Source organism: Balearica regulorum, chromosome 15, assembly GCF_011004875.1.
Source record: "Balearica regulorum gibbericeps isolate bBalReg1 chromosome 15, bBalReg1.pri, whole genome shotgun sequence".
Classification (NCBI taxonomy): Eukaryota; Metazoa; Chordata; class Aves; order Gruiformes; family Gruidae; genus Balearica; species Balearica regulorum.
In genome coordinates, this window is record NC_046198.1 from 13,533,007 (window position 1) to 13,554,416 (window position 21,410).

A 21,410-nucleotide genomic window follows, 5' to 3' on the forward strand; every position below is an offset into this window, starting at 1 on the left:
GTCCCAACGGGGTCTCTCCCTCCTGGCAGCCGTGCTGGGCGATTCCCTCTCTGCGAAGACGGTGTGTGCCTCGGCGAAGCAGAAAGCCTCGGTGCACTACAACCTCCACAACCTCTACGGGCTGATGGAAGCCAGAGCCACGGCGAGGTACCCAGCACCCTGCTTCCTGCTGACCTGGGCATGGGATGGGACAAAATCCTGCTGCTCAGGGCTGTGTAGGAAGAGGACAAGGATTTGAGTGCCTGACCCAAAGGGGAGATGCTCTGGCTGCTCACAGCCTCCAGGATGGGAATAACCCAACAGAGGAGGGGAGCCAGCTCTGCTCTGGGAGGGATGGGTGGATGAGGCCGGTCCTGGCGCTGAGCCTTCCCTGTACCGCTTGGGTGCTGCAGGACTGTGGTGGGGCCGGACCTCTCCCTGCACTTCTGAGGGATGAGGAGAACTCCTGGTGCTGGGCTGCTCTCACCTCCTGCTCCTGGCTCTCACCATTGTCTTCCAGCGCGTTGATCCAGATCCGGGGGAAGCGCCCCTTCGTCATCTCCCGCTCCACCTTCCCCAGCCAGGGCCGGTACTCAGGGCACTGGCTGGGTGACAACCGGAGCCAGTGGAAGGACATGTATTACTCCATCCCAGGTGGGTGACACCGGCTGCGTGCAGACCCCCCCTTACCCGCACCCCCAACTCCATCAAGCTTTCTGCTTGTTCGGAGACATCTCCAAAACTCCCTGCGCCGTGCTGACCGTCCCTGCCCTCAGGGCTGCTGAGTTTCAGCCTCTTCGGCATCCCGCTGGTCGGGGCGGACATCTGCGGCTTCTCCGGCAGCACCTCGGAGGAGCTGTGCACCCGCTGGATGCAGCTCGGTGCCTTCTACCCCTTTGCTCGCAACCACAACACCCAGAACGAGAAGGTCGAGGGCAGCGTGCCCGGTGGGAGGCATCCTAGGGGTGGGATGCGGGATATGGGATGCGGGATGGGCGATGTGGGATGTGGGATGGGGGATGTGGGATGGGGGATGCAGGATGCAGGATATGGGCAGGCAGGGGGTAGCGGGGATGCCTGGTGGGGATGGGGATGGGGCACCCGCTGACTCCTTGCGTCTCCCCCAGGCCCAGGACCCGACGGTGTTCAGCCCCGCGGCGAGGACGGCCATGAAGGACGTGCTGCTGACCCGCTACTCCCTCCTGCCCTTCCTCTACACGCTGTTCCACCGTGCCCACCTGCAAGGGGACACCGTTGCCCGGCCCTTGTTCTTTGAGTAAGAGCATCCCTGCCGGGAGCTGGGGAGATGCTTTGGCTGGAGCGCAGAGAAGCAGCCGATCCGAGCAGCGTCTCCATCCCGCCGCAGGTTCCCCTGGGATGTGGCCACCTTGGGGCTGGACAGGCAGTTCCTGTGGGGCCGGAGCCTGCTGGTGACACCGGTGCTGGAGCCCGGGGTGGACTCGGTCACGGGCTATGTCCCCCGAGGCGTGTGGTACGACTTCTACACGGTGAGGAGCACCGTGGTGCTCGGCTGGGGGCCACGTGGTCCTCACTCAACCGTCTCGGGGCTGCGGGTGGGAAGCTGCGGCTGAGCCCTGCAAGCCCCATTGGAGGAAGGGGTGGGGATGGCTGCTCCCTGGCCCCATGCCCAAGCCCCCCGCCATGCCCCTGACCCCCTCACACCCGTGTCTCCCACCGTCTGCCCAGGGCTCCTCGGTGAACAGCAGTGGGGAGATGCTAAAGATGTCAGCTCCCCTGGAGCACCTCAACCTGCACGTCCGGGAGGGTGCCATCCTGCCCACCCAGGTGAGCACCCACCCATCACCTCTCCGGGGGCTGTCCAGAGCCTGTGTGTCCCCACCAGCACCTCAGCTCCCAGACCCCTGTCCCAGGTGCTCACAGCCCTACAGCACCCATGTCTTTGAACCTCAGAAACCGGCGACCACCAGCGAGGCGACCCAAGGGAACCCCCTGCGCCTCATCGTGGCTCTGTCCTCAAGTGCCACCGCCTGGGGGGACCTCTTCTGGGATGACGGCGAGAGCCTGGACACCTTCGAGCGGGGCAGCTACTCCTACCTGGTGTTCAACGTCACGCAGGTGGGATGCGGCGGGGAGGGCAGGGGTGGGGGGTCCTGTGGCACCTTGAGCTCATGCTGTCCCCCCCCACAGAACATCTTCACCTCCACCGTCCTCCATGCCAGCACCGAGGCCACCGAGGTCACCATCGGCACACTGAGCATCTTTGGGGTACGGGAGCCGCCCAGCAAGGTCCTCCTGAACGGCCAGGAGAAGCCCTTCTCCTACCTGAAAAACCAGGTACAGCCCATCTCCCCATCCTGGGGGTCTCCATCCCTCCTCCCCCAGCCCTTGTCACAGCGTTGGTGGCTGAGGAGGTGGGTGAGGACTCCGGGGAGGCTCTTCCGCCATGTCAGGGTTCAGGGGTGCAGAGCTCAGCTGAGCTGGGTAGGGAAAAGGATGCTCTGCACCCCCCCGTCGAGACCGTACCCCAAAATGTCTCCTCTCCTCCTGCAGGTTCTCACCGTGAGCGACCTTGGCCTCAGCCTCAGCCAGGGCTTCTCCCTGCAGTGGCTGTGAGGGGGGGGGGGGCCGCGGGGTCACCCCCACCTTGCTGAGACCACCCGTCCGGGAGCCGCTGGATGCTCCGTCCCTCAGGGCCAGGGTGGTGCCGTGGAGGGGCGCTGGGCACCGCCACCCGCTGCTGTGCAGCCGCCCCGCCAGCACGGCCGGGGCCGGGGGGCACGGGGAGGGGGGGCCTTGGCCGCCGGGTGCCCCCCGTGTGGTCCCGGGTGGGCGGCGTGGGTCGAGCTGTGGGTGCCCGTGGTCCCTGCTGCAATAAAGGCACGTAGAGAGCTTGTCCTGGGAGCGTGACGTGGGGGTGTGTGTGTGGGGGGGCGGCTGCCGTGGGGGTCCCCAATTTCTGTCCCAGGTCTCGGCCCTGCCGGTTCCATCCCCCAGTCGCAGCTGTTCGGTTTCAGCCCCGAGTGCAGCCCCCCAGCCCAGCCCCCCCAGTTCCAGCCCCCCAGCCCCTTGACTCCCCTCTGTGACCCCAGAGCCCCCCAGTCCCCAGCCCAGCCCCTCCATTCCCTCTGCGGCCTCGGCCCCCCCCCGCCCCCCCCCGCCCCCCCCGGCCCCCCGGGGTGCAGTGCCCACTCCGGCCCGCTAGGGGGCAGCACTGCCTGCCTCGCCGCGCCCTCCCGCCACCAGGCGGCGCTGTCTCTGCGGCGGGCCGGGAGGTGCCGCTCTGGCTCAACAGCCCGGCGGCGGGAGAGGCCCCGCCCTTCGTTTCCGCCGCGGGGGCGGGGCGCGGCCGAGGACTTCCGTTTCCGGGTGGCGGCGGTGGCGGCCCGTCCGCGGGGGCCTCCGTGCAGCGGCACCATGAACCGGCCGAAGGCGGCCACCGTGCGGCGGCCCAGCGCCGTGCCCAAGCCCTCCGGTGAGTCTCGGGGAGCTGCTGCGGCCGCCTCGCCCGGGGAGGGGGGCCGGGGGTTCCGTTCGCCGCGGGCCGGTGCTGTCACGCCTGTCCCCTGTCCCCTTGCAGCGCACCCGCCGCCGGGAGATTTCATCGCGCTGGGCTCCAAGGGGCAGAGCGGCGAGGGCAAGGCCGCCGTCACCCTGCTGAAGCCGGCGCCCCCCGGGCTGCCTTCCGAGCGCAAGCGGGACGCGGCCGCCGCCTTAGCGGGCCCGGCGGGGCTGACCGGCCTGACCAAGCGGCCCAAGCTCTCCTCCACGCCTCCCCTCAGCGCCCTGGGACGCCTGGCTGAGGCGGCCGTGGCGGAGAAGCGAGCCATTTCTCCCTCCATCAAGGAGCCGTCCGTCATCCCGATTGAAGGTGAGGCCTCACAGCGCTCCTGCCTGAGGGGCGAGCGGGGATGCACACCTCGGCCTGCCTTTCCCCGGGGCTCCTGCCCAGGGCCGTTCTTGCAGTCCCCACGCTAACGTTTACGTGCTGTCCCTAAGGGTTTCCTCTGGTGGGTACGGGGCTGAAGTCACCGTTTTGTCTCCTCTGCTCCGGCACTGAGTTGTGTTCATCCTGAGAGCTGTTTAATAGCAGCATCTGAGAGACTCCCGGAGGAGATCTTTGAGTCTGGATTGTGGTATTTTATTCATATATTTCTGTAGTAGGCTCTGGATCTGAATGTTGCTTGCTTTTTGAAGTGTCATTCCATTTCCTGGTGTTTGGTGCATTTGTGGAGGAGTATTCTAGCACAGACCAACCGAAAAATAATCGAGGGGTGTTGTCAGGTGTGAAACAGAATTTTTAATAGCAGTTGGGTAGGGAAATGCCATGGCAGGGGCTAAAGGTGAGCTGGTCCACACTTTGCTTTCCTGGTGACCAGCCCTGCTGGCATCTCGGGGCAGGTTATTTTGCGTGAGGGTAAATACTGATGCCTGTGTGTTGACGATTGCAGTTGTCCCCACGGTGCTGCTGGATGAAATTGAGGCAGCAGAGGCAGAAGGCAATGACGACCGTATTGAGGGGGTGCTGTGTGGAGCCGTGAAGCAGCTGAAGATGAACAGAGCCAAACCTGATACAACGCTGTACCTGAGCCTAATGTACCTGGCAAAAATCAAACCAAACATATTTGCCACTGAAGGGGTTATCGAGGTGAGGGCTGTGCCGCATCAGGGCTCTTGGGCTTACTGACGTATTGTTGCTGCCAGCTTGCGAGCATAGTTGCAGTTGCTCTCAAGCCAAAGCATAATCTGCATGTTTTTGTAAATACCACAGCTCTGTGGCAAGCTGCTGCAATTTATATTTCTTTTTCTAAAGCTCTTCTGTATGGTTTCCTGTGAGATGACTTGATTATTTTTTTAACTTATTTTTTTGTGGATGATATCCCAGGCACTGTGCAGCCTACTCCGAAGAGATGCCTCCATCAATTTCAAAGCCAAAGGGAACAGCCTGGTGTCTGTCTTGGCCTGCAACCTTCTCATGGCTGCTTACGAAGAGGACGAGAACTGGCCGGAGATCTTTGTCAAGGTTGTTGAACCAAGGGTGCTTCTGCTGGCTTGAGGCGGTGGTGGGCACACTGGGTAAAACCGGCTGGGGTTGGGAAACGTGCGTGTGTGGGGGTAGGATGGCAGCAGAGGATTTATTAGGAAGAAATCCTTTACGTAGGAAGAAATTTCTCCCTGTGAGGGAGGTGAGGCACCGGCACAGGTTGCCCAGAGAAGCTGTGGCTGCCCCATCCCTGGCAGTGTTCAAGGCCAGGTTGGATGGGGCTTTGGGCAACCTGGGCTAGTGGAGGGTGTCCCTGCCCGTGGCAGGGGGTGGGACCGGATGGGCTGTAAGGTCCCTTCCAGCCCAAACCAGTCTGTGATTCCTGCCGCAGGGGAAGGGGGTATCCAGTGGCCGATTGCCCAGTGTGGGGAATGCAGCTGGAGGAGGCAGAAATTGGAGACTGGACTCATGCTGTATTGACAAGGGAGAAAACCAGAATCATTATTGATTGTTTGTTTCGTTTTTTAAAGAAAAATCTTCACTGCTTCTTGAAATGCTGTGGCCTCCTTTGCCTTTTGTTGCCTTGTCCCTGCGCTTTTCTGAGCTGCCTTTAACACTGTATTGATACATGTCACAGAGACTTCTTACTTTCTAGTTTGTCTGTAGGGATTAAACCAGCCCATTAATTTAAAAAGACTAAGCTTTTGAAAGACTAGCTTCTATATTCTGGTGATTGAAGTTGTTGTCAAATCTTTGCTAAAGCTTAATCAGCTTTGTTGCTTGGGAGGGTTGGTGCCCAGTAGAGCTTGGGATGTGAGAGTTTGGTCTTTTGCTCTTATGTGACTTGCCTGCAGTAATCTGGTCTGGTTTTCATCCATGCAATCATTATGCTGGTTTCCTACTTTGCAGCATCTTATTAAAAATAAATTAAAACCAGGGAAGCTCACAAATACTCCTTTGATTAACCAGTGAAGGGGAAAAAAAAGGCTTGAGCATCATTTGTGTTCTCTTCTGCAGGTTTACATTGAGGACTCCCTTGGGGAGCGCATCTGGGTGGACAGCCCTCACTGCAAGACATTTGTGGATAACATCCAAACAGCTTTTAACACCAAGATGCCTCCTAAGAGCATGCTCTTGCATGGGGAAGTTGGACGTAGCGGAGGGGACCTTAGTGCTGGTAAGAAGATGTTTGGGAAGCAGGAACAAAGGGGTAGGGAGAGGATGGAGCCTGGTGAGCTTATTGATGGGTGGATTGAGTCACTCAGTGCAGACTTGGAGTTCCAGGTGTTGCTTTTCCTCTCCTTGGGGCTCTTTCACTGCCTGTCCTCAAACATCCCCTAGAAATGAAAGAGGCTTGGAGAATGTGGCTGTATGTGATACAGTGTGAGGAAGCGGCTAGTTGTGGCCTCCTTCAGTGTTGCTGAAGGGGATCCTTGAAAGATGCTGAACACATAAGAGCATGAGTGAGTGATCTCTAGAAAGAGGACTTGTCTCGTGAAGTGTGCTGCCTGCTGGTCTCTCCTAGGCAGTAGCCCACACCCTTCCATGACAGAGGAGGAAGACAGCCAGAGTGAGCTGCTGATTGCAGAGGAGAAAATGAGCCCAGAGCAGGAGGGCCAGCTCATGCCCAGGTACAGTGCCTCTTCCTCTCCTAACGCAGCCATGTGGCAGATCTGTCTGTGCTCGCCCATCCCTACAGTGCTGCAGCAGGGAGCTCGCACTCTCTGCACTAGCTGTCCCATGGCACTCGCTAGAGGATGCTGAGCATCAGATAAAACTGATTCCAGGAGAAGAGAGTAGATTTTGTGTCTTTGTAATGCGTACCACAAACAAGAAAGGCTGCTGATCTCTGAGCAGAGCAAAGTGTGACCATGCTGGCTTGTGTAGAAGTGAATAAAATGCAGTTTGTGTGGCCCAGGTATGAGGACCTTGCAGAGAGCGTAGAGGAATATGTCCTAGACATGCTGCGAGACCAACTCAACCGGCGCCAGCCAATGGACAATGTCTCCAGGAACCTCCTTCGACTACTGACAGCAACCTGTGGCTACAAAGAGGTGCGGCAGATGGCTGTGCAGAGGCTGGAGATGTGGCTGCAGAATCCAAAGGTAAGGATGGAAGCTGTTGAAGCACAATTCTTCTGGACCTGGTCTGGAATCCAGCCAGGAGGGCCACCAGTTACATTCCTGATCTGTGACAGCAAGTGGCTGTAGCCTTTCTGCTCTTCCTCTGCAGTTGACCAAGCCAGCTCAGGACTTGCTGATGTCAGTCTGTATGAACTGCAACACCCACAGCTCAGAGGACATGGAAGTTATCTCCAACCTGATCAAAATTCGTCTCAAGCCAAAAGTCCTTCTCAACCACTACATGCTGTGTGTCAGGTGAGTGAGTGGCCGGGTCTGTGACAGGAGGAGAAAGCACTCTGGAAGATGTGCCCAGGGCTTTGACAGTCTCAGTCTCTCTGCATAGTGGTTTCAAATACCGGCTTGGACCGTGGGGTGTTCTGTGTAACATTTAAATGAGTTTCATTGGCCTGGAAGTCTTTCAGTAATCCTTTGATATTGCTGGACATACGTGTTGCTCCATTCTCTTTGCTTTTGTGTGTTGAATGCTTTAAAGAGAAATCAGAACAGTGGGTCTAGCTGCAGTGAAACCTCAGCTCTGAAACCTCTGGTCCTCTCTTGCAGAGAGCTGCTCAATGCGCACAGGGATAACCTGGGCACTACAATTAAGTTTGTGATTTTCAACGAACTATCGAATGCAAGAAACCCCAACAACATGCAGATCCTGTATACTGTTCTGCAGCATAGCTCAGAGCAAGCTCCGAAGGTAGGCATGGTGTCTTGTGGGACTGACAGTGATCCCAGAACCCCACCTGAGAGATTTGGTTGAATTGAGGCTTGCATAAAATCTTTTCACAGACAACTGTGTGACCTGTATCAAATTGTTTTGAAATTTTATAATTGCACTTGTTAGGAATAAATGTGCATGGATATTTTCTAACTCCCACATTCTGGGTGACCAACCTTGTGGTAATGAAGTTTCATGACAGAAATGTTATTATGGGTCCCCGGGGGTCTGAAGGACCAGGCATGCCACCAGCGTTGTTGCCTTACGTCTTCTCGTTTTGTGGATGCAGATACATTACAATGCACTGAAAGTTTTCTCTTTCTGTATGGCTTCAGTACCTAGCAATGGTGTTCCAGGATCTTTTGACTACTAAGGACGATTACTTGCGAGCTTCACGGGCTCTGCTGCGAGAGATCATCAAACAGACGAAACATGAGATCAACTTCCAGGCCTTCTGTCTGGGTCTTATGCAGGAACGGAAGGAGGCCCAGTATGCAGAAATGGAATTCAAGGTACCACTTTGACCCTTGTGCTGCTGGACGTGCCAGTGGTGTGCTGGGCTCTTCTATAGCTGTTTTTCTGGCTGTTCTTTCTTTTGCTCTTTGAGTGAGTCAGTGTTTGTGTGTCTCATCTCATAGCAACACTCCCGTATCCCATTTCCAAACATATATGACTGTCTTTTTTGATGACGAACACTTTTCCAGAAGGCAGCTCCGGGTATTGCTTATTCAACTCCCTTTTTTTCTTTTAACTTTTTTTTTACTTTTTTTTTTTTTTAAGGAGCGGTTTGTCATCCACATAACCGATCTGCTGGCTGTCTCCATGATGCTTGGTATTACAGCCCAGGTGAAGGAGGCTGGAATTGCTTGGGACAAAGGAGAGAAAAAGAGTAAGCAGAACAACCTAGGCTCCCTCTGAAGATGGGCAGCTTGTTAGATATCTCCCTCTGAGGTTGGGGGAACATTGCAGCTAGGGTTAGGAAGGGGCGTAAGCCTCCATTCTGAATAGAGGCATCGTGGAGGGGTTTGCTATCATCCCGAGACTGACAGAGTTGGGAGATACGACATTTGCGTGGCTGGGTGCTTCCTGTATCTACGGAAGCAGGGGTTGAGAGGCTGGGGAAGGGGAACTGTCTACGGAGGGGCCTCAAGCTGAGAGGATTACCTGAGAAGACAGGCCTTTGGGGTGGCACTGCAGTGACTGCCCAGATGTCGTCATCTCTCAATGCTAATTTGTCCATGCTACATCTCTGGGTTTTGTTGCAGCATGTGTCAGAAAGCAAAGTATGTGTGCTGTCAGTGCTGGGATGCTCAAGGCTATCTGATACACCTCTCCCCAGTTTACTGTCGATGCTTCAGAGCTCCTGCTTACTCTCTGCTCTTGAAACAGCCACCCTCTCCTGCTTGGCCTCTGATGGGGGTCGTGATATGTGTTTGTAACTCAACTGTTTTTCAGACCTGGAAGTGCTGCGCTCTTTCCAGAACCAAATTGCTGCTATCCAACGAGATGCTGTCTGGTGGCTTCATACAGTCGTTCCATCTATCAGCAAGCTGGCTCCAAAGGACTATGTGCACTGGTAAGAGAGTCAGCCTGGTGATCTGCTGTGCATAACCAGTCCCTTTCCCAACAGTGTATGACACATCATGAAAAATCACACATATGCCAGGGTTTGTCTAGATTCTCTCCCCTTATCAGACAGGGAGCAGAAACTGTTTTAGCAGGGTTCAGGCTGGGACTGTCTCCCTCTCAGGAATACCTGCAGATGCATCCTTTTACCAGAAATATACGATAATTGAAAATATTTCTGATTTGTATTATTTACGTCCACCCAATAGAGAATTTCCAGTTACCTGACTAAGCATGATCCCTGTGGACCCCTGTTGTTCTTCTGTCTGACATCTTTTTCCATGCTGTACGGTTGAGGACTCCGTAGATAGCGCTGCCTTCTCTGCCTGCCTCTGGGGGACAGGTTGTGTCCTGGGGTCTGGTACAAGGCATTGCTGAGGCAGCTCAAGCCAGAATTAATAGTAAGCGAGATATATTGCTGAAAGTATAAAAGCCCACTGCCCGTACTGTGTCGTCTTCTCTGTTATGATTCATGTTGTTACTTTTTCTAGACGAGCTTATCTGAGGAAGCTCCTTCATGTGTAGGATAGGAAGCATTAGCAGGAGTTTGGGGAGTCTGAACTGTTGAATGTGTTCTTGAGCCTCACACAGATGGTGTTTACTGTCCTCTTCATCCCTACAGCCTTCACAAGGTGCTCTTCACAGAACAGCCAGAAACCTACTACAAATGGGACAACTGGCCCCCTGAGAGTGACCGCAAGTGAGTGTGCACCCCACTCATAGCTGGGTACAGGCACAGAGCTGCTGTAGCTGGAGGCAGAACTGGTCTTTTCTGGTGTTCCTTATATAGCACTGTGCTGGAAAGGCTTGGAACTGTGCTCAGGTTTTCTTCATCTGTTACATTGCCTTAAAATTGAAGGATGTTGCTCCATTCTCCATCTGTTCCTCTTCCTCCTTCATTCCTGTTCCCTGTGACAAGCTGTTCTGCATCCTGATGCTGTAATTGTAAGAAGGGCAGCCCTGCACTGTTTGGTTTGTACTGGGGTAACCTTAAGGAGCTCAGACTCCAGCAGGCAGTGCAGAAGTGCAGAGGAACAAGGCAACATGACCAATATTCCACAAAAAAAATTGTTTTGGGTAGTTGCATTTGGATCTGGAGACCAGGGAAGGGGTTGTAAACTAAGCTGTGATTTATCGTCTGCTCTGATGAGCTCTAGGGGCTGCGGAGGGTTTCAGGAACCCTCATGCTGCTGTCAAAAGAAGCATGATTGATGTCTCATGTCTCATGCAGCTTCTTCCTTCGCCTCTGCTCTGAGGTGCCTATTCTTGAAGACACACTGATGCGGATCCTTGTGATCGGTTTGTCGCGGGACCTTCCTCTCGGCCCTGCGGATGCCATGGAGCTCGCAGACCACTTGGTGAAGCGGGCTGCGGCTGTGCAAGCAGATGGTAAGACCGCACAAAGCTCCAGCCAGCAAGTGGTTACTTCTGTCTGCATGTCCTCTTACTGCCACCTGGGGCTGAGGTGGCTCCTACCACGTACCAAGGAGCCTTTGCATCACTTAAAGCATGTTTTAGTTGCGATGGCTAAGCATTTGGCTCAAAGCCAGACACGTATTGCTGTTGCTTTCTCACTAGAGAAGCTTCTTAATTTCTCCTACTGTTTCTCCCTGTTACTGATGTTCTGTCATGGAGTGTTTGGGAAATTATTGGTTGTGTTGAGGATGAAGGGCTGTGAATAACCACCCAAAGTTGTTAGTTAGCATTTTTAAATTCAGTTTAGTCCTTTATACATACTGTAAAATGAATAGGAATTTTTGGGCCATGCAAAAATGAAAGCGTTGGAAGTTAAAGTAATTAACCCGTGTGTTGTATGTTCCTGCCAATTCCATTACTCAAACACTTACAGAATAGCGGTTACAAAAGCAGCCTTAACTCTTACCCCTTTTATGAATTCATTCAGCATTTCTCCAAATTCCTGCATCCTTGGAGAGTATGTCCATTCAGTTGAGCTGTGTGTGGTTTTGTCAGAGTTGAGGGGGTTGTCAGAGTTTGAGTCTAAAGGATCTTATGTGCTTTTAGCGTTGCCTGGTGAATAGTGAAGTCTAATCCAGATCTGGTCGGTGCAAGTGGCACGAGCTAGACTTTGCTGTTGAATATCCTGTGAAAATGTGTCCAGCCTCTCAGTATAGCATTTTATATGCCACACCATCTCAAATATTGGAAGACTCAGTTAAGTTAGAGCGAGTGTGAAAACTTGCAACACAGTTAAAATGCATTTTTAGTTCCTCTGAGCCTCGGAAGTTCTGAGCAGATTCACTGCTAACCTGGAGGAGTGTGTCTGAACTCTGAAAAAGATAGATGTATGATATTGGATGCATTTGGAAAAAAAGCTGCCCTTAAGAATTTAAACCAAATTGCAGCTGAAAAGCTCGATATCCTTATATATTGACTTGCGGCTTTTTTAAGTGTTGCTGCTTTTTAAGTATTGTTGGTTTTTTGTTCCAGTAGTATCATGAGAACAAGCCCACAATAACATAGTTGCTTGAAGTAAAATTTTTGTTATACTATGATGCTTTTTTTGAAGGACTTCCAGCCAGATAGACAGGTCAATAACTTGCTTAGTCTTCTCTTCTTCCAGATGTCGAGGTCCTGAGGGTAGAAAGAATCCAGCTGATCGATGCGGTCTTAAATCTGTGCACTTACCACCATCCAGAGAATATCCAGCTGCCCCCAGGGTAAGGCTTATCACATAGACAATCTTGTTGTGATCTTTTCACCTTGTGACTTACAATACTAGTTCACAGATTTTAAGATGCTTTTCCCTATTACAATCTCTAATAATAAAATCATGAGGAAACTTTTTCAATGCTGTGTTCAGGTGGAAATTTCTCTAGGGCAAGTAAGACTTGAGTCATGGAGTGGACTTTCCTCTGCAAGCACTCTGACCTTCCTACTCTAGAAATTTCCAGCTGAACACTGCTGTCCCTCCTGAGAGAGGTGCTTTTTGGTTTTTGGGTTGTTTTTTTTTTCTTTCTTTGAAGACCACTGAACTGGTGTGGCTGAATCTAAACAGTGTGTGAGGAGAAAAGCACTCTTGAGATAGGCTTAAATAACCGAATCCAGCTGCTTGTATCTGTTGATGGCTTTTACAGGTACCAGCCTCCAAACCTAGCTATTTCTACCCTCTACTGGAAAGCCTGGCCTCTCCTGCTTGTAGTGGCTGCATTCAATCCTGAAAACATTGGTGAGTGTGGACACTTCTCAGGATACTAGTTCTGCTGCAAAAATTGGCCAAGGTGCTGTCTGCTGAAGTCTGGTTGCCTGTGTTCAAGGCATGTGCTGGGTTGGTGAGATAACTGCAGTTAACTAACTACATATTTCCTGTGTGTGCAAAAATACGCAGTGTGGGGGTTTGGACCAGCTGGAATCACATTGTCTGTGCTCTAAGCATGGCGAGCTGTTCCATTGTGAATTTGTTGTGTGTCTCCCCACCTTGGAGTGTGTTAGAATATGTATAAAGACCCTCACTTTCTCCCTGTTTTCCCTTCTCTGTTGCAGGTCTGGCTGCATGGGAGGAGTACCCCTCTCTAAAGATGCTTATGGAAATGGTCATGACCAAGTTAGTATGCTTAAATCCCTACACAAATCAAACAGACCACCGAAAACACATATTTCTGAATGAAGTTTGTGCCAGCTGGCTCCTTCCTTTCCAGCGGAACTGATGTAAAATAAGCTGGCTGGCAGCAGCACTGCAGTTTGAGTGGGAGAGGTGCCTCCCCCCAACAGAAATAGTATAAACAAGAGAATAAAGCTGAGAAAAAGGGAGGAATGACTGATGCACCTTGCTGAAAAGGTCTTGGTCTCCCTGGCCCCATTGAAGCTGCCTTGTTTTTTCTATGATGGAGCCGAGGTCCTGGGGACTTTCTGACTGTGGTTCATAAATTTTGAATAGGCCAAGATAACAATTTTCTTTTTTAACTTACTTTCTCAGTAATTATTCCTATCCTCAATGTACCTTGACGGATGAGGAGACACGCACAGAGATGATTAATCGTGAACTTCAAATCTCCCAGAGAGAAAAACAGGAGATTCTTGCATTTGAGGGTCATCTGGCTGCTGCATCCACAAAACAAACAATTACAGAGAGCAGCAGCCTCTTGCTGTCCCAGCTGACAAGTCTGGACCCTCAGTAAGTAGCCTTCTGCAGTCTGATATCATACTAAAATCCCAGTTAATGCCAGTCAGGAATCCTTGCTGCTCGTAGGGTGGTTGATGTGGGCAAGCAGAGCCCTGAGATCTGGTTGGCTATGTGTCACATTTAGTCCTTGTCCTTCTTTCGCTACCTGCGTGTGGCCCTCATGCGCTGCTGAACTGACTGATCCTCATCAACACCAGAGTGAACGTATGTCTGCCTGTGGATAACTTCTTGTTTCTCTGGCAGGGGCCCCCCACGCAGACCCCCACCACATGTCCTGGAACAGGTGAAAAGCCTGAACCAGTCACTTCGCTTAGGCCACCTGCTGTGTCGCAGTCGTCATCCTGACTTTCTTCTCAACATCATTCAAAGACAGGTGGGCTCCCTCGATGGCTTGGCTGTGTTGGGATCTGATCCCTCATCTCTGAGACTTGAGCAGAGTGAGGGGCAAAAGGAAGCTAAGTAAGATGCAGGGGAAGGTGGTTTACAGGAATTAAATGATCGGTGTGCTGCATCTATGTCCTGCTGATCTTGCATTGTCATTCTTCTGCTTCCTAGGCCTCATCGCAGTCAATGCCATGGTTGGCAGATCTGGTTCAGTCCAGCGAGGGCTCCTTGGACGTCCTACCCGTGCAGTGCCTTTGTGAGTTCCTGCTTCATGATGCTGCTGATGAATCAACCTCAGGTGAAGAAGAAGAGGAAGGCGAGAGTAAGGAGCAGCGTGCCAAGAAACGCCAGGTGAGTAGTCTTTTGGGGATCGTTTCTGTTATCTACTTTCTGTGCATCCCACCTTTGATTTTACTGAAAAGGCCAACTTCTTGCTCCACAGAGACAACAGAAGCAAAGGCAGTTGCTTGGACGATTGCAAGACTTGCTGTTGGGTCCCAAAGCAGATGAACAGACAACCTGCGAGGTGCTTGACTATTTCCTACGACGCCTGAGTTCCTCCCAGGTGGCCTCACGGGTCCTGGCCATGAAGGTGAGCAAAATGAAAATCTTCTTGACTAGGATTTGTCAGAAGCTGAGGGCAGAGTCCTGGATTCTCATGAGTCCAGAGCCTGTGCGGTGAAATTATTTCATGTCATCCTTCTTCAGTAACTTGTCTCAATCTCCAGATCCCATCAAATGCTCTTCTGCTCCCTGCTGCCATAAACTTCCTTTGTTCAACAGCCAAGTAGTACTTTTCTTAAGATAGAGCTGGATTTTGCTATGTTTCCTGCGAAGTTCAGGTGTAGACTCAGCAGATCATGTGCTACATGGAGTAATTGGCAGCAGCTGTTGTCTGTGGGGAATGTAAATGAGTGAGTGCCTGAGCTCTAGAGCACAGTCAAGGCAAGGATAATTGCAGAGACCTCAAAAAGATTATGCTTAGAGAAGACTGAAACTTCAAGCAGGGTAGCTGTCAAGCAAACACATTCCATATGAAACCTGTTGTGTGCTGCATTTGGATTGTTCCATGATGTTTGAAGCTTGTTTCTATTATATTCACTAGTATGAAACTAGCGTTCCAGCTGTGGCTTCAAACACAACAGCTGTGTCCGTGTGACTTCTGCAGGGCCTGTCCTTGGTGCTGTCAGAAGGGGGACTGCGTGATGGAGAGGAGAAAGATCACCCCATGGAAGAAGACTCTGGCGATTCTGAACTGCTGCAGGGATATCAGTGGCTGCTGAGAGACCTCCCGAGGCTGCCGCTGTTTGACAGTGTTAGAGCAACAACAGCTCTTGCCTTGCAACAGGTAGGAAAGGATAAGTGACCACCTTAATCTTTGTCCTACTCATGCTACAACGAATCTGAGCAAACTGCATGTGGGTGTGATACTGACATGTTTGCAGGAGAATTTTTCTTATGCTGGTGTTTGTTTTCATTAAATCCTGAATTCTAATGAGGAATTCTCATTCTAGGCCATCCACATGGAGACAGATCCCCAGACCATCAGCGCTTACCTGGTGTACCTCTCCCAGCATGCGCCAGTGGAGGAACAGGGACAGCACAATGACCTCGCTCTGGTGAGAGGCCAGGTTGTCAGGGCAGAGGGATTGCATGGGGAGACCTGGTGCATCTCAGGACAGTGGTAGATACGTGACTTGCTGTACCAGCACCATGAGGTTCTTGAGAGCATGTGAATCTGAGAACTGCGGGTTTGTGTTTCTGCGTATGTGTTGGAAGGAAACCTGTGTCTTCTGTTTCGTATCATGAAATTATATCAGAGCAATAACCTCCAGTCCAGCAGCCCATCTCAGGTGATACGGGGAATGCAAGAGTGGATAGTGATTTGAAGGAAATCCCATCACCTGGTAGTGTTTCATAAGTAAGCAGGTGCTAAACCTGCAGTCATATGTATCTGGGGAGAGAATGGGAAGTCGGGAACCTTAGTGGTGGGATATGCACTTTCTATAACCAAATCGGATTTCTGATACTTTTTTTTTTTTTAAAGGTTTTGGTGATTTATTTTTTTTTTATGTTTGGCTTTTATACAATGATTTTATTTTTTTCATTGTTCTATCTCTGGGTGCTTTTTTAGTGCTTTTAAGTCCATTGAACTACATCCTTCGTAACAGTCTTTTGGAGATTGATGCACAGATCTAGAGGCTCGTGTGTTCTTTCTGCCTACATAGATCTGTTTACGTATGTGGGGAATATTAAATGATAAGAGTCAGTAGATCTGTTTCTTCAGAGAAATGCAGGTTTTTACTGGGCAAATGCTGACTTTGTAATGGGATGCATCAGAACGCAGCTGTGCTCCAACTGGGGACACTGTAAGGTATCACAAGATGCATGCAAAGCACTGGTGTTTGCCCTGTTGTAATGGCTTTACTCTTGACTCTACACGTTGATGTCCAGAGTGGTGTTAACTGGGCTGATGATGGAAGCTGGAGAATGTGACACAATGAAGCAGGAGAACCTGGCTGTGTTGTTCAGTAAAGACCTCATGGATCTTTTCCTCTTGCAGGACGTAGCCCGACTCATAGTGGAGCGCTCTACCATCATGTCTCACCTTTTCTCCAAGCTCTCGTACTGTGCTGAATCAGATGCAGTGCTTGTTGCTCTTCTCTCCATCTTTTCTCGCTACATCAAACGCATGCGCCAGAGTAAGGAGGGCGAGGAGGTCTACAGCTGGGTGAGTGCCTCCCTGCCTTTCTTAAGCAGGTGGAAGAAACTGGACAAGTTAATGAAAGAGAAGCCCATTGTGGGTTATTGAGTGTGTAGAAACCATGTCTGGTTCAAGAATTCCCTGATCTGAAAATAATTGGAGGTTGGCATAATATCAGAGCCAAGTGTGTGCATACATAAAAAGCTCTTTTAACTTTTCCTTGAGTATCTTTTGTGGTCACTGTTGGAGATATTGGACTAGGTAGAACTTTGGTCTGACCAAATTTGTCCATTCTCATGTTCTCCTTTCATCTGCTTCTCGCAGATCTCATTCTCCTTTCTCTCCCCACCTTTGTTCATCCTGTTTTTTTCTGCCTTTTTCCAGTCAGAGTCCCAGGATCAGGTGTTCCTTCGTTGGACTAGTGGAGAAACGGCCACTATGCACATCCTTGTGGTTCATGCCATGGTTATTCTCCTGACACTAGGGCCACCTCAAGGTTAGTGAAGTGTGCTCAGATTTATTCAAGGGGTCATGGACAATACAGAGAGACTTTCCTCTATCTGCCATCTCCAAACAGGTTAGGCTGGTGTTAATCCTTCTACTCACAGACTTGTCCCTTGCAATATTTGTTTGTAGCTCTAAGATCTATCAGAATATTGCTGCACGGAGTGAAGGATTTGCAGGCTTATTTTTTTTGATTCTGCAGACAGCAGGAAATATTAAAATAGTGGTGTGTCCCTCCCTGCTAAACAAGAAGGACTCAGAGACTTACTGTAGTGCAAGAACTGGGCACTCAGATGTGTAGTTCACATTTCCACTCAATGATGTTTGTTCCCGAGTTGTTTCTGACCTTTGAACAAGAAATGGTTCTGGTGTATTGATTTGTATGGAGAAGGGTAGGGCGTTCTAGGTGCTTATGAACATGGGACATAATTTTGTATCCACTCTTAAGCAGGGGATGGTGATTTTTATACCTTACTGGATATATGGTTCCCGGAGAAAAAGCCCCTTCCTACTGCTTTTCTGGTTGACACCTCAGAGGAGGCTCTGCTGCTCCCCGACTGGCTAAAGCTGCGTATGATCCGCTCTGAGGTCCCGCGTCTTGTGGATGCAGGTGAGCCTGTGGGATGTTTCAACAAACACCAATGTGTTTCAGACCCTCCTGAAAGGAAAAGGAGAGGTTTCCCTGCTCAGTCCTCTGTGTGCCCAGCCGTCCTACCTGGATGCCTTTGGGTGGGGCCATCGGTCACTGCAGACGCTGCAGCTGAGCAGGGAGCTTGGATTGAGAAAACAGTGTGCCCATGGATTTTGTGACAGTTGCAGTGTAAACATACAACAGATTCTTTGCTGCGTCCCTTAGGCTGTCAAACAGATGTACAGAATATGAGCTGGTTCCAGGCAGGGAATATTATGAGGTGTCCCAGGGGTATTCCCTACGCAGCCACAATGTGTGGTTCATGTAACAAGGGTTTGAGAAAGGATACAAGGTCGCTAACCATCAGACCCATAGGTTAATCCTCACAGCGTTAAGAGCAGAACTCAGTGAAAGCTGAGACTGAAGAGGAGGTCGGTGCCTTTGGTAGGGCTGCTTATTGCATGTGGAAGGCAGTTCCTCCTACTCTGATCCAAGTGCTGAATCTTGCTGGCTTTTATATGCAGTCACTATTACTTTTAAAGCAGGGGAGTGAGTCTGTGTGGATATTGTGCTTTCAGTGTCTCTTAAAGGAAATGGGGTACTCTGAATTGGAGTCTCATCTTTGTTACAACGATTCAGATTGAACTAAGTTACGCAGTCACCAGACAACAGGCACAGCGCTGCTTCCATAGGGCATGCTGTGCTTGCAATGTAGAAAGCAGTGTCTGAAGGATGTAAGCTATACCTGCAGTGACTTTTGTCCTTGCACAGCTCATCAGTGCTCTTTGTCTTCTTGGTATTCAGAGCTTTCGTCCCTTTCTTAGTAATTAAATGACAGCTCTCATAGCCAGTGATTGAATTATTTTATAATTCCTGCTTGCAGCCATCAACAGATAGGGTGGAAGTTATTTTTTAATACAAATGATTGGGTTCCTGAGGTTTTGATCAAATTAAACAGAAGATCAAATTAGCCAGTGAGTGAATTAACTGGAAGATGCAATAAGATGACAATGATTTGCAGAGGAAAGAAAACATAGTAGGCAGCTGTCAGACTTCTGGCTTTAGGCTCTCTGCAGCCCTGTCATTAATGTGTCACTGTTGGTCCAGCCAAAAGCACCAAGGTCAGGTAATAAAGGTGACCCTCTGTGGACAATTTGGAGGTCTGAGGACCCAGTGTTTGTGTGTTTCAGCCCTGCAGGACCTGGAGCCGCAGCAGCTGCTTCTCTTTGTTCAGTCCTTTGGAATCCCAGTTTCCAGCATGAGCAAACTTCTGCAGTACCTGGATCAGGCAGTATCTCATGACCCGCAGACACTGGAGCAGAACATCATGGACAAGAGTAAGAGCTTCATAGGAGGCTGACTTTTACTTTTTCTTGAACAGTTTTCACGAGTATCTCCTCTGACTTTCTTGGAAAAATGCAAACTAGTTCAGCAAACTCTGTGCACAGGCTGCTTTGGCAGCCTGTTGTCACTGTAGACGCCTCCTGAGAGCTTGTCTGGATGGCCCTTGGCTGTATTTCCTGAAATAGAGAAGGGTTTTGTGGATTGCATTGGACAGAGTCTAAAAAGTAATTTGGAGGCTACCTTGTAAAAGAAACAAGGCTTTAAGCTTTGTGTTTACAAAGTCCATAGGAACAGCAAATTTTCTTCACTGTGGGAGCTGTACAAACAGCAGCCAATTCTGTCCTGCTTTATTAAAGAGGAGAGGATGATGATGTGTTCCTATTTTTTTCCTTTTTCAGACTACATGGCTCACCTTGTGGAGGTTCAGCATGAGAGAGGAGCGACAGGAGGCCAGACTTTCCACTCCCTGCTCACTGCCTCCTTACCAGCCCGCCGAGGTACTGCCTGCGCTAGCCTAAACTTCTGAATATCAAAGTTGTCTTCCAAACTTCCTTCCTCTCTTGCTGTTGAGAAGGACAGGAAGAGCTGCCTTCAAAAGGGGTTGTGTTGCAATATATCAGTAAGCTACAGTTAGACACTAGTCCTTGCTAGAGTTTTTCACTCTCAGCAAAGGGAGAAATTCCAATATTTTTGGAGTTTACTACAATGAGTTGTTCTGAGTGATATGGAAAAATAGGTCATGCTCGGCCTCAAGAGAAAAGCTACTGAATTCCTTGGTAGTTAGAGACTGTAAAGCTGGAGGTGATCCAGTGTTGGGGGTCCAGATGCTAGCTACCATAATGACATTTTTCTTTCTTTTCTTTTATTCCTCTTGCAGACAGCACTGAGGCTGCAAGGTCAAAATCTAGTCCTGAGAATTCTCAAGGCCAGAACCGGATCCGGGCCTTAAGCCAGGTCCGGGTTCTGGGCCCAGAAGATGATCTGGCAGGCATCTTTCTGCAGGTACTGGTATAACCTCTAGCTGATCAGCTGCTTCCCTGCAGCAGCTTTACAAAATCCATTTCTCTTATACTCGCATTCTTCTGACCCATTCCTCCCGCAGTGTTTGTAGGCAATAAGTATGAATTTTTTTTCTTGTAGTTTGAACATGAGGTGGCTTTTGATCATGCCTAATACTGTCAGTGCCTACTAGCATGTTACTGTCTCTGCACCTTGTTTGTTCTGTGTATAGCGCCTTTCCTCTCAGCAGTGGATGGAGGATTTATGAAATGCTCTCAGGGCCTTGGCAGCAAAGCTGTGTGCAAACAGCGTTTGTACTCTGGCGTGTCTGCTTGCAGAGCCTCCCTCTCTCCATTGACTCTAGAAGGAGCCTACAGGGAATTAATTGGCCAAGTTGGTTGCCCGTATTTGGGTAGTATGGTGATTCCCCCACAATGTCAGTGTTAATATTCCGTTGGGGTTGTGTAGATGCTGTGTATGTTCCTGTACCAGGCACTAAAATATTGAAAAAGCCGTATCAGAAGGTTCCAGTTAGCCCACAGTCAGTATAATCGTACAAGGTAAATCAGTCTTCTGCCTCAGGATGTTTACGGTACAGCAAGTCCTTTCATTTGCTCTCAAACTTACTCCCTTCTGTGTCCTACCAGCTTTTCCCACTAAATCCAGACCCACGATGGCAGAATTCAAACCTGCGCCCACTCGCCCTAGCGTTACAGCAGGCCCTGGGGCAGGAACTGGCTCACATCCGCCAAGGGAACACACAGGTGACTGGGATCACAGCACGACTTCTCCAGGCAGTAGCTGCACTGATGAACTCTCCGCACAGCGGTGCGTTGGTGATGGCGATGCATCGTAACCACTTCATCTCCTGCCCGCTGATGCGCCAGTTGTACCAGTATCAGGTGAGCGGTGAAGGACGAGAATCTTTGTAGCGTTTAACAAAGAGGGGTGAGGAGGAAACAAAGTCTGCAGTGCATCTGCTCTGCTGCGTGCAGACCCTCTACCTGTATAATGCTGGAAATGAAGCCTGGGGAGCTCGACACAGAGGGAGAGCCTCAAGTTGCCTGGACGTAGGCGTCTGGACGCAGGCTGGCCACATTAGCCCAGCACTGCTGAGAATTGGGGTTTATGTGCAGGGTTAGGTGTACCCTACCTCGTCTGGGAACTGTGCAGTACTGAGGATTTGCGGCTGTGGATCTCTGTTAGTTTTGGGATCTCTAGTCTGTGCTATTTTGTAGCAGGGACATGTCTTGCAAGTCAGGGCATTTGCAGACAACTTGAAAGCTGA

The 21,410-nt window shown here is 50.7% G+C and overlaps 2 protein-coding genes across 8 annotated transcripts in view; both read left to right on the forward strand.

Annotated features, from left to right (window-relative positions):
• The window catches only part of LOC104631565 (alpha glucosidase), a 15,541-nt gene extending 12,687 nt beyond the window's left edge, over positions 1-2,854 (forward strand). For 5 of the 6 annotated variants that reach the window (XM_075768029.1, XM_075768028.1, XM_075768027.1 and 2 more), the window contains 9 exons: positions 30-147; positions 500-633; positions 756-907; positions 1,107-1,255; positions 1,346-1,487; positions 1,687-1,785; positions 1,912-2,076; positions 2,149-2,295; positions 2,512-2,854. In XM_075768029.1, the coding sequence (XP_075624144.1) occupies positions 30-147; positions 500-633; positions 756-907; positions 1,107-1,255; positions 1,346-1,487; positions 1,687-1,785; positions 1,912-2,076; positions 2,149-2,295; positions 2,512-2,574 (1,169 nt within the window). In that variant the 3' untranslated portion in view covers positions 2,575-2,854. Of the gene's footprint in view, positions 1-29; positions 148-499; positions 634-755; positions 908-1,106; positions 1,256-1,345; positions 1,488-1,686; positions 2,077-2,148; positions 2,296-2,511 lie in introns of all 6 variants that reach the window. The other variant, XM_075768026.1, reaches the window with a different exon arrangement.
• A 455-nt stretch (positions 2,855-3,309) lies between these two features.
• Positions 3,310-21,410, forward strand: part of INTS1 (integrator complex subunit 1) — a 30,414-nt gene continuing 12,313 nt past the window's right edge. Inside the window, exons 1-30 of one of the 2 annotated variants that reach the window (XM_075767119.1) lie at positions 3,310-3,433; positions 3,539-3,829; positions 4,410-4,606; positions 4,844-4,981; positions 5,960-6,119; positions 6,468-6,573; positions 6,861-7,047; positions 7,175-7,320; positions 7,627-7,768; positions 8,125-8,301; positions 8,570-8,678; positions 9,245-9,365; positions 10,038-10,115; positions 10,647-10,804; positions 11,997-12,093; positions 12,511-12,602; positions 12,917-12,977; positions 13,350-13,547; positions 13,800-13,929; positions 14,112-14,291; positions 14,383-14,532; positions 15,109-15,288; positions 15,455-15,559; positions 16,504-16,671; positions 17,029-17,140; positions 17,597-17,758; positions 18,970-19,116; positions 19,522-19,620; positions 20,001-20,125; positions 20,770-21,024. In XM_075767119.1, coding sequence (XP_075623234.1) covers positions 3,376-3,433; positions 3,539-3,829; positions 4,410-4,606; positions 4,844-4,981; positions 5,960-6,119; positions 6,468-6,573; positions 6,861-7,047; positions 7,175-7,320; positions 7,627-7,768; positions 8,125-8,301; positions 8,570-8,678; positions 9,245-9,365; positions 10,038-10,115; positions 10,647-10,804; positions 11,997-12,093; positions 12,511-12,602; positions 12,917-12,977; positions 13,350-13,547; positions 13,800-13,929; positions 14,112-14,291; positions 14,383-14,532; positions 15,109-15,288; positions 15,455-15,559; positions 16,504-16,671; positions 17,029-17,140; positions 17,597-17,758; positions 18,970-19,116; positions 19,522-19,620; positions 20,001-20,125; positions 20,770-21,024 — 4,329 coding nt within the window. In that variant the 5' untranslated portion in view covers positions 3,310-3,375. The remainder of the gene's footprint in view (positions 3,434-3,538; positions 3,830-4,409; positions 4,607-4,843; positions 4,982-5,959; positions 6,120-6,467; positions 6,574-6,860; positions 7,048-7,174; positions 7,321-7,626; positions 7,769-8,124; positions 8,302-8,569; positions 8,679-9,244; positions 9,366-10,037; positions 10,116-10,646; positions 10,805-11,996; positions 12,094-12,510; positions 12,603-12,916; positions 12,978-13,349; positions 13,548-13,799; positions 13,930-14,111; positions 14,292-14,382; positions 14,533-15,108; positions 15,289-15,454; positions 15,560-16,503; positions 16,672-17,028; positions 17,141-17,596; positions 17,759-18,969; positions 19,117-19,521; positions 19,621-20,000; positions 20,126-20,769; positions 21,025-21,410) is intronic. The other variant, XM_075767120.1, reaches the window with a different exon arrangement.